A 12,535-nucleotide genomic window follows, 5' to 3' on the forward strand; every position below is an offset into this window, starting at 1 on the left:
CAGAAGCTACAAGAGTATTTGATAGAGTATACAGTGCCAGTCATACTAGGTGGCGATTTTATCTTAGTGTTTGACCAAGATCTAGACTGCACCTCGAAGGTGAAATATAATCCCCCCAATAAATCCATCTCAGCACTAAATAATATTATCAAAGAATTTGTTTTATTGGATGTCTGGAGAATTAAGCATGGTAATCTTAGAGAGTACTCCTTTTTTAGCAAAAAATATAAACAATTTTCCAGAATTTATTTTTTTCTGATAGATCAGACTTTTCTTTCAGACATAGTGTCTGTGTCTTATATGCCAGTAGGTTTGTCAGACCACTCTGTGGTGGAGTTGGAAATGAATTTCAAAATTAACTATACAGAGCGGCGGTGGACCCTGGAAACAACAATGATCTTAGACGAAAAAGTTAAATTAAATATCAAAGAAAGTCTCTCTGAATTCTTTCTGTTTAACGTAGGGACAGCTTCAGAGCGAATTGTTTAGGATGCATCAAAATCCTTCTTAAGGGGGGTCTTTAAGTCACAGAAGGTTTCAATAATAAAACGTAGAAAAGAAATAGACATCCACGATCTAGAAGAGATTAAAAATAAGGAACGGCAACTCCAACGGGCAGCGTTAAATGACAGAGGTAAGATCCAGGTATTAGAAAAGGAACTGGGCGAGATACAGGCACGTCTTAAGGCTCGTACTGATAAAATTACCAGGGACAGGTGGGAGGTGAGCAAGCTTCGTAATTTCGAATATGGGGAAAAATGTGGCTCGCTCCTCGCATGGAAGGCTAGATCTGAGAGAAGCAGAAATAATATCACGTCGTTAATTCAGGAGGAAACCGGGTCAAAGCTATCAGAAGACTCCAAAATAAGGGATGAAGCAAGAGGGTTTATGGAGGAACTTTACAAAGAACAAGATATGCCTAGTGAAGATGCATTGGAAAATTGATGGGTGGAGAAAGAATTGCCACAGTTGAGCGAATCAGATAAACTTTACCTAGTTACAGCTATAACGGAGGGAGAGGTAAGGACCCAATTGAAAAAAATGACTAGAAACAAAGGGGCAGGCCCTGATGGGCTGCCGACTGAAGTCTATAAGGATAACGTAGAGGAGGTAGTAGACCCACTTGTTTCATTATTTAATAGGATTCTTATAGAGGGGGAATGTATTCCTGATACTTGGGCTGAGGCAACAATAACATTGTTGGTAAAACCTAACAAGGATCCAAAAAGAATAGCTTCATGCAGGCCTATTTCGCTCCTTAACTCAGATTCCAAAATATATTCCGACATCCTTTCGACTAGACTCGCAAAAGTAATTAAATCCATTATACACTCAGATCAGAGAGGATTTATACCTGGACGCCAATTAAATGAACTAACATATCAGGTTATAGGGGCCATAGACTTTGCAACTAAGAACGGGCTTCCACTGGCTATCGTTGCGATTGACGCTGCAAAAGCCTTCGATCGAGTTAATTGGAGGTTTCTGTGGAAAACCATGGAAAAATTCAGATTTCCGAACACATTTATCAAGGGGATTGAGACTCTATACAGACGGCCTAGGGCTAAAGTTTTAGTTAACGGAAGCCTAACAGATTGGCTATATATTTCAAGAGGAACAAGACAGGGTTGTCCCCTGTCACCTCTTCTCTTCGATATTTACATAGAGCCTTTTGTTTGTTCCATAAGATCTGACCTAATATTTTACCATTTATGTTGGGAAATTTGGAGCTTAAGCGGCACTTTATGCCGACGACCTTTTACTTTATACATCAAACCCAGATGAGGCTATCCCACGCTTAATAGAATTGGCCAAAGATTTTGGTACAGTGTCAGGGTACGGAATAAACCAAGATAAAACTGACATTATGTGTTGGAATTACCCGTCCCCCATATTAGAGCCGAAAATAAAAATAAGATATTTGGGGATTCATATCACTCAAGCCTTGGATGAAGTAGTGAAGGTCAGTTGGAACATAGTATTAAAAGAAGTTAAGAAACTCCTGACTAGATGGAACGCTCTGCCTTTTAATATCTATGGCAGAGTGTATTTGGTTAAGATGATTATTTTACCAAAGTTCACTTTCTAATTTAATTCAATTCCTCTGGGCTTTGATAAAAAAGATATAGCTAATCTCCAAGGTCGGATCGGCTCATTCATATGGGCTATTAAATCCCCTAGAATAGCATGGAGAAAATTGAGGAGGGGTTTGAAACTAGGAGGATTGGCTCTACCAGATTTACTTTTTTACTGTTATGCTTTTCAGTTCAAAAATTTTAGGCTCCTGGCAAATAAATTGGATTCGTCATCCCATGGTAAACTTTTTCAAGCTATGCTTACAGACTTGCCACAAGGTTTAGATTTTTTTTTGTTTAAATTTGGAGACCAGAAATTTTTTAAGAAGGTTTGTTTGAAGGTTCTGAAGACTGCGCTCGCTGTATGGCAGGCGATGCGAAGAATTTTTTGATATTCCCTACTATCATCATTTGGCCCCCATCTGGGATTCTCCAGGTACCCCAGAATGCTTATTGGATCGTTTAGCTATTCCATTGAAAGTTGCAGGTTTTTTGAAGTGGGGTGATTTGTGTAATCACGGAGAATTATTAAGTTGGGAATCTCTTCTTAACCTTACAGGAGGTGCTATTTCAAGGTTTAAGTTTTATCAGCTGTCCTCATGGTGGGAAGAGCAATGTGGGGGAAATATAAGAGAGAGAGGTTGTATTGTTGGAGCATGTTAACAGGGGAGGGGGCTGGAAGGTTGAGATATCACACTGCTATACCACAATGTTATACGAGAAAGATAATTTGGGAGCAGAAATAGTTAAACTCTGGGGGGACTTAATAACTGAGGATTTGGGGGAAATGGTAAAATTATGGACGGATTCTTTTGTTCTCTCACAGAATGTTATAAAGCCCTCTAATCTAAGGAGGAATCATTTTTATACAGCGTATAGGGCCTATTGGACTCCATCAAAGCTCTCAAAGATCTCTGTAGATGAATACCTATTTCCCAGATGTAAGACAGTAGCAGCCGATGATAGACATATGTTTGCGGAGTGTCCTGTATTGGAAACTTACTGGGAGGAGGTTGCTAGTTTTTTAGAGCAGGTAACATTATCACCCGTTGAATGCAATACCAGATTAATACTTTTCGGCCTCCCTCAAGACTATGATATTAGAAATAATATTACACAATTGATGTTTTATGTTCTAGTCATTGCAAGAAGGGAAATATGTAGGGAATGGAAGTCCGCCAGTCCTCCGAGATTTGCGGACTGCCTCAGAAACATCATGGTAGTGAGTGGTTTGGATTTGTTGTGTGGCGGAGAGAGGGCAAGTAGGGTCTGGTCTCCACTGACAGCATGGTCTGAGAGCTAATTCCGAACCGAGCCCGATGATTATGCCAGAGGTTTGTTTGGTCCTATCCTCCCGCAGGGCAAGAATCACCGCAAACGGGAGTGGGATGGGAAACGACCCACCTCTGGGTGATCTCCGTTGGCTACTTGCAGACTCCAGGGCGGGAACAATTAAGTCTGAGGTGGTGGCCCGGAGAAAGCCTTTCTAGAGTTATATTTCTGGTGGCATTATATGAGGACTCAAAAAAACAAACAAAAAAAAAAATGCTAAAATTGCTAACTCTAAAAAATGCGAGACCTACTGCACTGCAAATGCTTGTTTCACTTGTAGTTTGATCACGTCATGCACTATGTATGTAAATACTTTTCAAAATGGTGCCTCGCCATCAGTGAACTAGGCTGCAAGTCAGCCAAAATGCGTTGAATAGTAGCCAGACAATAAAGAATTGTGGATACTTACACACAGCATTGTGGCTGGAATATTCAGTGACTTTGATGATGAGTTATTTATCCTTATCTGAAACTTAAATTTTTTATCTTGAAACTTTTACTCTCATACAGTCTTTAAAAGCTACACTGTCCAAAAGGTGGATATATTAGATTGTGTGAATTTGTTGCACAAAACTCCCTAATAATTGAATAAATAATGTAAAACCACAAACTATTATTGAAAAAACGTCTAATGAACAGTGGTGCCTTGTTAAAAATCCGGAATAACCTATGTTACATTTTGAATAATAGAATATTTTTCTCATAAAACAGACTTGAACTAGCACTGCAGCAAAATGAAATAATGAATCCGTTTATCGATGACTGGAAAGCACTAGCCGAAGATGAAAGCTTATTTGGTGGTAAAACGGATTCTCATCTGAAGGAATACCAATCCTTTACCGATTTGCGGCTTAGCAAGGATAAATCAATCAGTTGCATAAACTGGCACCCAACAATCCCAGGTAGGTTATTACTTAGACGGGTATTTAAGGAATGTCAGTCAAGCCATTACAAATATTTCTTCTTGTCGCTCAAATGTCATATTGTGGAATGGATTGCTTCTGTGCTGGCCAAGAATAAGGGGCCACAGGAAAGGGAATTTGGCTAACAAATGTTGCTAATTTAAGGCAATTTAAAGATGCCGAGTGCATTTGTTATAAAAAGTTGCATAGTTTGCATGAACTTTGCGAAGGTTGACAAATGTTCTGCTTTATAATGTAAATGTACTCTAAAATATCGGCTGTCACATCCACAGACTTCAACAATTGATCGTTATAAACGTTTTTTCTCTTCACTGCGGCCACTGCACACCAAAAATGAGCGCCCCCTCCACCCTGTTCCGTAAAGAACAACGGTGGGTGTTCAACCTACGTTCCAATGTAAATGGACTAAATGATGAGATCCCTGGATTGAATAACAGAGTTGAACTACGTAACCCTTACCACACCTTACACGTGATCGTAATACACGCCACAGTATCGATGCAGATATCCCAAGTTGATCCGGATCACATTACTCTCTACCAATGCTCTCTTTGTCAACAATATTCGGCTACCATTTACCTTACTACATTATAGCACTTAGGCCCTACAACCTTGTAGCTACACACACTGGCCTCCCATTATATATTTCTACATATCCTATTTCAATTTCATGACATTATGTCCTGCCACCTAGCGCATCTCGCGCACTATAAAAATGTTCTGGCTTCAACCTTCTTTACCATAAGGGCAAATTCCCTTTAAGCACCTCTCTATTCCTGTGCTACTCAGGTTCCTTCAATATGGAAAGTACTTGCCATATGAAACTATGCCTGCTTAACTCCATACACCTCCACAGACCAGGACCCTTTTTGTGACACATAGAACCACTTCACACGGGTCCAGTTTGTTTACATATCATAACCTGCACCACCCCTACGGAGCCTGGCACTACCTTTTTGTCTGCTCCTATGGCAAATAAGAGGACCTTTATATGGCTTCAGGTCACATGACCCCCGTACTGTCCTGTTTACACATGTGGCTCCCTGTAGCTGCTACCATCGATGGCTACTTAACTTACACCACCTACTACCCTGTGGGGTACCCACAATCCTACTAAGTATACTTTGGTCCCTCTCAGTTTCTTAGTTAAAACCTACTCTAAGATGGTGCTAATTTCTTAATCCTCTAAATTGCACACATGACTTTCATAATGGAACCCACTCCAAGATGGCGATTCTCCTTTGACGTGCGTATGTGACCCCCGCGTCACGCACAGGACGCGCATGGACATACCCTGCGACCTTGACATAGCACAAATACAGCGAGAGCTACAATGCACATCCTACTGAGGTGGCGTAGGTCGGGTAGGTTAACAGACCTGCATATTCTATGATAACTCCATGGTCCTCGTGGACAGCTGCAGGCTACTCTATACGCATTGCAGTACCTAACACTATGACTTCTTGCATAGATTTTGAGAATTTCCTCAGCTGTACCTTTATCGGGCCGGAAGCGAGGAGCTGGGGTACATTTTGGACTTCACCGTGGAGATATTGAGTGGGGTCTGTGACTGGAAGACGGGATTAGCATTTTTGTACATGAAGAAAGCCTCCATTATTGGGGAGTGACAAGTAGTATTCTACGGATTGCTGAACTAAGATGATGAATTGGAATGAAGTATGGATATGATTTAGTTGAAGTAGCAGAATCTGATAAACAGGAAGGATTTCTTGGAGCAGAGTGACAATTAAGTTTGTTTGGGAAAATATAATGCTCATTACTGAGGAAATCAGCAAAATTAGTTACGAGTTAGGATTACAGGAACTGGAAGTCTATCGTGGGATTGGAAAGACAGATTACTGACCAAGGAAGAGTTTACACGGGGGATCCAGCAGAGTCAACACTGAAAAAGGATTACACAATAAATACTATACTATGGATTTGTAGTAGCAGGTGCCCTGATGATGTCCCGGAAGGGGACAAAACACGTCGGCTGTTAACTGTATTGATTTTATGAAGAGCTGGCTGACTTTGATAAACTATTCCCACTTTGTATAGGTAAGTGGACCCCAGCAACCACATTTGAGCACAGTGACCAGAGGTCTTGACATCAATAGTTTACCATAAATAGCTATATGTTTTACGCTCACAACACCGCGTTACTCTACCACAATACCAACCGATTTACTCACTGGCTAGTATACCACTGCGTCTTGCCCATGACCCTGATCTTTGGCCGAACGTGAAACTTTATGTATCTGTATGGTTATGTCAGTTTATCAACATCACGTCATGGTTTTAACTGAGAATATTCCATGTATACATGCTTGTCTGTTCACCTGAGCGTCACCATTACTCCATATATTGATATCTCACCACCTGAATAACTTGCTAGACAATCACAGTAGTTTGTTTATACCACTGGCAGATGGTTGACTGATTGGGGACCTCCTCTTTCTAACTATACGCTGCTGCAAGGGTTGCATATGCTATTATATTTATCCCTTTGTTTTAACTAGTGGCACTATGTCTAACTGAGAGACAATTATACTACACTAGTACTCACTGCACTTTTACATTGGTCCTAAAGAAGCCCCAGGGATCTCCTCCTAAGACCACGCACAGAGTGAAACATATTGACCTTCAATATGCCCATTATGGGTATGACACTTGTCTAGCTACCGAGAGCCAATACCACCCTCAAGCAACACAACCTCCAAGTTTTTTTAATGATGACAGAGGGGCTATTCCCTATTAAACTTACCAGGCACCCCTCCAGACATTTCTTAACTTGACACCTGGACACCACTGCCACTCAGACCTGCACACACCTTACAACTTTATCACTTAAAAGATCTCCAATAAAGTGATCCTTAGAGGGACCCACAGGGCATCGCAGTGCCTGCCCGATGAGGAGCATTGCCCAATGATGAAGCATGGCATCCTCTGGGTTGTGTGAGGGCACCAAGACAAGGACACACTGTCCCTAGACACTATAATTTAAGAACAACTCTAGCCTCCCACTCTATACTCAACTTCTGTTTTAGAGGAATTGTGACTCCCACAAGCAATTATAACATCTTATAAACATAACTGGCCCTGGGAAGAAGGCAGAGAAATAAAGTTTAGTACGCCTGAACTCATAATCTAAAGATGCATCTTTTAATGAAAGTGACTTTTACATTTTGTGTTTGAAAATATCCCTTTTAGAAAGTAGGTATTTTCTTGCTCAGCCATCCAGTGTGCCTCTTCTGGGTTTGTGGATTGACAGTCTGGTTTTAGGATGATAGGGGCTGGGGAGGAGCAGTGGCTCCAGAGATGAGCCAGGGATGGGCAGAATGGGCCTGGGCTGCATTTAGAGTAGGGGTGGAGATTTCCTATCACCTGAATGGGCCTGGTCTGCCTCTGACAATGCTGTGTCCACCTCCTGTCAGCAAGATGCACCAGAGAGGACAGAACTGGTTCTGGCTGGGCACTGACACTCTCTGCCTGAGAGGACAAAGGATTTTTTGAGCTATAAAAAGTGGGGCCCAAACCCCTAAACTTTAGAACTCTTTTGGAACCAAGAAGACTGCCAAGAAGAAGAGCTGGAGAAGCTGTTAGGAAGGGCGACCACTTTGCTTTGTGCTCTGCTGTATTGGCCTGCAGTGGCTGCTTCTGTCTTGGCAGTGAAAGGACTGGACTGAACTTTCTGCAATTTCTTTTTGTGAGTTTCTCCAAGGGCTTGAGGTAGAGCTTGCCCCTTGTTCAAGAAGTCTCAGGAACAGCAACAATTTCAAGTTCTTCTGCCCTCAGCACTGGGGACGGTGTGTTTTGTGCTGCATCAGAGGAAAAAGCAACCCAACGCCATCTATGACGCCACTGCTGACGCCATGTCCTGAAGGCACCGCAACCCTTGTCTCACTGACCACACCATCTGATGCCACCACTGAGCCTCTGCTTGCACAGCGACCTGTGGACACCACACTTCGTTCCGCCTCGTTTTGCGACACCATCTTGGTATCCCCCATGACGCCGCTCCACGCCGACATCGACGCCGCTGCTTGCACTGTGGTTCGAGGGCACAGCTCGTAAGTTACACAACGTACTGTCCTCATCCCGCACCGCAGCCTTGGCCTACCAATGCCGGCGCCATCAACTCCAGTCCGCCACCCGACTACGGAGCTTCAGCAATGGCGATGCCGCTGCTTGCACATGAACTGACAGCACCGCGCCTTGCATCGCATCCCTTCGCACTGCAACCCTGGTCTCATCGACTCCGCTGGACGACCGTCACTGAGCGGTTGCCTGCACTGCGACCTGAGGAACCACACGCCACACTGCTGCACTTTGCACCGCAGCACCCTACGCCTGCCGGCGGTGACACTCCTGACTTAAACCGCGAGGAGTTCGATCTGCAATGCGTGTGACTTCAAGGGACCGACAACTCCTGCACGACCTCCGAGCCGATGCCTGCAGATGCTGTTCCTTCGGAGAACTACGAGAGGTCGTTAATACCATGCATTTCTAAAGGTACTGTTTTGTGGGTCTTCCCGACACCGTAGCTGGCCCGCGATGCCGCGGTCAGCTAGAACTGTTTGGAGAAATTTTTGTTTGCAGTGCTATGATAGCCCAGACAGAGCTATCGACTAAGCATGGGCGAATTTTGCGAATCTCGCGTTCGCGAATTTTGCGGATTTGTGAACTCGCAATCCGCAAAATCCACGAATTCACGCGAATTTGCAGATTTTTTTTTGTGTTCGCGCGGGTTTCTGCCAGTTCGCGAGGGTTTTGTACAATTTCGCAAACGCGAACTTACCTGTCGGGTCGCAAGTTTTGCGAACTTGTTGTTTCTACGTGTCCAGCCTGTTTGGGACGCTCTTCTTCATCACTTCCACTCTCTGTCACCACTGCCACTCTCTGACTACTCATGCCACCCTCTGGCCCACCCATGCCACCCTCTGTTTCATCACAGCACCCTCTGGTTGTCCAGTGTATATTATTGTGGCAAAGCAAAGCACACCTTCCCTGCCTCAAGTGACCTGAATTAATTTGGGGCTGATTAATGTGTCACAGAATATTTTTTTAGCTGGCACCTGCTTCATTAGTGCTTCCTGATTAGTGATCTTTTGCACTTGCTAAGTGCTTTCATTGTTGCAAAATTAGTTACAACACATGCCCTGCCCCAACTGACAATAATGAATTAGGGGCTCATTAATGTGTCACTGGATTTGAACTTCCAGCCTGGCTCCTGCTTGTCTCCCTTAGCTGTAATTCAGGACCTTTGTGGCATATGTGTAACTATTCTGAGGGTCAGAGCAGGGTCACATAATAGTTGCAAGTAGGCAACTGAACTCTGGAGGGGCCCATCAGGAAGCACTACAGGAAATGGCTACTAATGATGAGCTTGAACTTTTGAACCTGGTAAGTAGTTTCAGTTTTGCTAAGATCGTATTTCTGCAATTTAGCGCTTATTCGCGGGGCGCGAAGTTGAACTGGGAAGCCGCGAACTCACGCGAACAGTGCGAGCAAGCCATAAAATCCGCTGTTCGCGGATTTGCGGATTTTGCGGAAAATTCGCGAATCTCGCGGATTGCGAATTTACTGAAAATCCGCAAAATCCGCGAGCGGAACGGATTTTCCGCCCATACTTACTATCGACTTTAAGGAACTTATCACATGGCGTACTGCGCACATGCGCAGTGGAGCTCGCGAGATTTTATGTTTTAGATTGAGTTTCTCTAGCGAGGGTTAAGCCCCGCCCCTCTTCTCCATTGGCTGGCCTCCTAAACGGTGGCCAGCCATTGGAGAAGAGGTCTCCATGACGTATTTCTTTTTCTTTAAGCCCCGTCCTTTTCAGACTGGCTACCTTGACTTCCTGCTGGTGTGAAAGCTTTCTTATCTTCTTTATGGGGCCAACAGATGGCCCCATAAAGAAGATAAGCAAGCTTTTTCGCCACCAGTAAGTCAGGACAAGCCAGTCTGAAAAGGACGGCTCTAAAAGCGGAAAGTTGACGTCATCCAGAGCGCTTGTTCCGAGCTCTTGTTTTCACCCTTCATGTCACAGACAACGCTGCCACCCGGAGAAGGAAGCCGCTTCCTGGCCCATTAGGAGTTTGCGGAGCCTTCTTGAAACGGGGTTTAAGGGACGCTTGGGACCTCCTCATCTGCCGAACCGACAGTCTTGTGTGCAGCCGCACCCCGCCTGTGAGATGAAGGAATGGCTGCTGCAGATGTGAACGGTAAGTGGGTGACCACCACCACCACCATACCCTCTCACCTCCTCTCACCCTCACTCACCCTCTCATACCCTCACACACCCTCTCACCCTCACCCACCCTTTCACCCTCACACACCCTCTCACCCTCACCCTTACACCCCCTCACCCTCACACACACACCCTCACACCCCCTCACACCCTCACACTCACCCTCACACACCCTCAGACACCCTCACCCACCCTCACCCTCACACCCTCACACACCCTCACAAACCCTCACCCTCACCTTCACACACCCTCACACACCCTCTCACCCTCACCCTCATACTCCCTCACCCTTACACATCCTCACCCTCACACCTTCACCCTCACTCACCCTCTCACCCCCTTACCCTCACACTCCTATGCTCACCCTCACACACCCTCACCCTCACACACCCTCACCCTCACACCCCCTCAACCTCACCCTCACACCCCCTCACCCTCTCACTCTCACTCCCTCACCCTCACCCTCAATCACCCTCACCCTCTCATTCTCACTCACACACCCTCACCCACCCTCCCCCTCACACACCCTCACCCACCCTCACCCCCCCTCAGCCTCACACCCCCTCACCCTCACCCCGCCACAACCTCATACCTCCTCACCCTCACCCTCACTCACACTCTCACTCACCCTCTCACCCACCATCACCCACCGTCTCACCCTACCCCACTCTCTCACCCTCACCACCCTCTCATCCTCACTCACCCTCTCACCCTCACTCACCCTCTCCCCCTCCCCCTCACCCACCCTCTCACCCACCCTCACACTCTCACTCTCACCCACCCTCTAATCCTCACCCACCCTCTCACCTTCAGTCACCCTCTCACCCTCACCCTCACTCACCCTCTCACCCTCACCCACCCTCTCACCCTCACCCACCCTCTCACCCTCACCCACCCTATCACCCTCTCACCCTCACCCACCCTTTCACCCTCACACACCCTATCACTCTCACACACCCTCTGACCCTCACCAATGCTCTCACCCTCACCCACCCTCTCACACTCACCCTCACCCACCATCTCACCCTCTCCCACCATCTCACCACACCCACCCTCTCACCCTCACCCACCCACCCTCACACATCCGCTCACCCTCACACACCCTCTCACCCTCACACACCCTCTCACCCTCACATACCCTCTCACCATCCCTCTCACCTTCTCACCCTCACACACCCTCTCACCCTCACACACACTCTCACCCTCTCACCCTCACACACCCTCATACCTCCTCACCCTCACACACCCTCTCACCCTCACACACCCTCTCACCCTCACATACCCTCTCACCCTCACACACCCTCTCACCCACCCTCTCATCCTCACACACCCTCTCACCCTCACACACCCTCATACCTCCTCACCCTCACACACCCTCTCACCCTCACACACCCTCTCACCCTCACATACCCTCTCACCCTCACACACCCTCTCACCCACCCTCTCACCCTCACACCCCCACACCCTCACACACCCCATCGCCCTCACATACCCTCTCACCCTCACACACACTCACACCCTCACACCCCCTCAACTTCGTACCCTCCCACCCTCACCCTCACACACCCTCTCACCCTCACCCACCCACCCTCGCACATCCTCTCACCCACCCTCTCACCCTCACACACCCTCTCACCCTCACACACCCTCTCACTCTCACACACCCTCAACCTCACCCACCCTCACCCTCACACCCCCTCACCCTCACACACCCTCACCCTCAACCCCTCACACCACCTTACCCACACCCTCACACACACTCACACCCTCACCATCACACCCCCTCAACTTTGCACCCTCCCACCCTCACCCTCACACACCCTCTCACCCACCCACCCTCGCACATCCTCTCACCCACCCTCTCACCCTCACACACCCTCTAACCCTCACACACCCTCTCTCCCTCCCTCTCACCCTCACACACCCTCTCACCCCCACACACCCTCTCACCCTCACAC

The 12,535-nt window shown here is 46.6% G+C and overlaps 1 protein-coding gene across 1 annotated transcript in view; it reads left to right on the forward strand.

The window, feature by feature from the left end:
* Positions 1-12,535, forward strand: part of DNAI3 (dynein axonemal intermediate chain 3) — a 1,122,635-nt gene that overhangs the window by 274,108 nt on the left and 835,992 nt on the right. The window contains exon 9 of the mRNA XM_086954055.1: positions 4,119-4,309. Within this exon, the coding sequence (XP_086810181.1) occupies positions 4,119-4,309 (191 nt within the window). The remainder of the gene's footprint in view (positions 1-4,118; positions 4,310-12,535) is intronic.

The sequence above is a fragment of the Lissotriton vulgaris genome, chromosome 1_1 (assembly GCF_964263255.1).
Source record: "Lissotriton vulgaris chromosome 1_1, aLisVul1.2, whole genome shotgun sequence".
Classification (NCBI taxonomy): Eukaryota; Metazoa; Chordata; class Amphibia; order Caudata; family Salamandridae; genus Lissotriton; species Lissotriton vulgaris.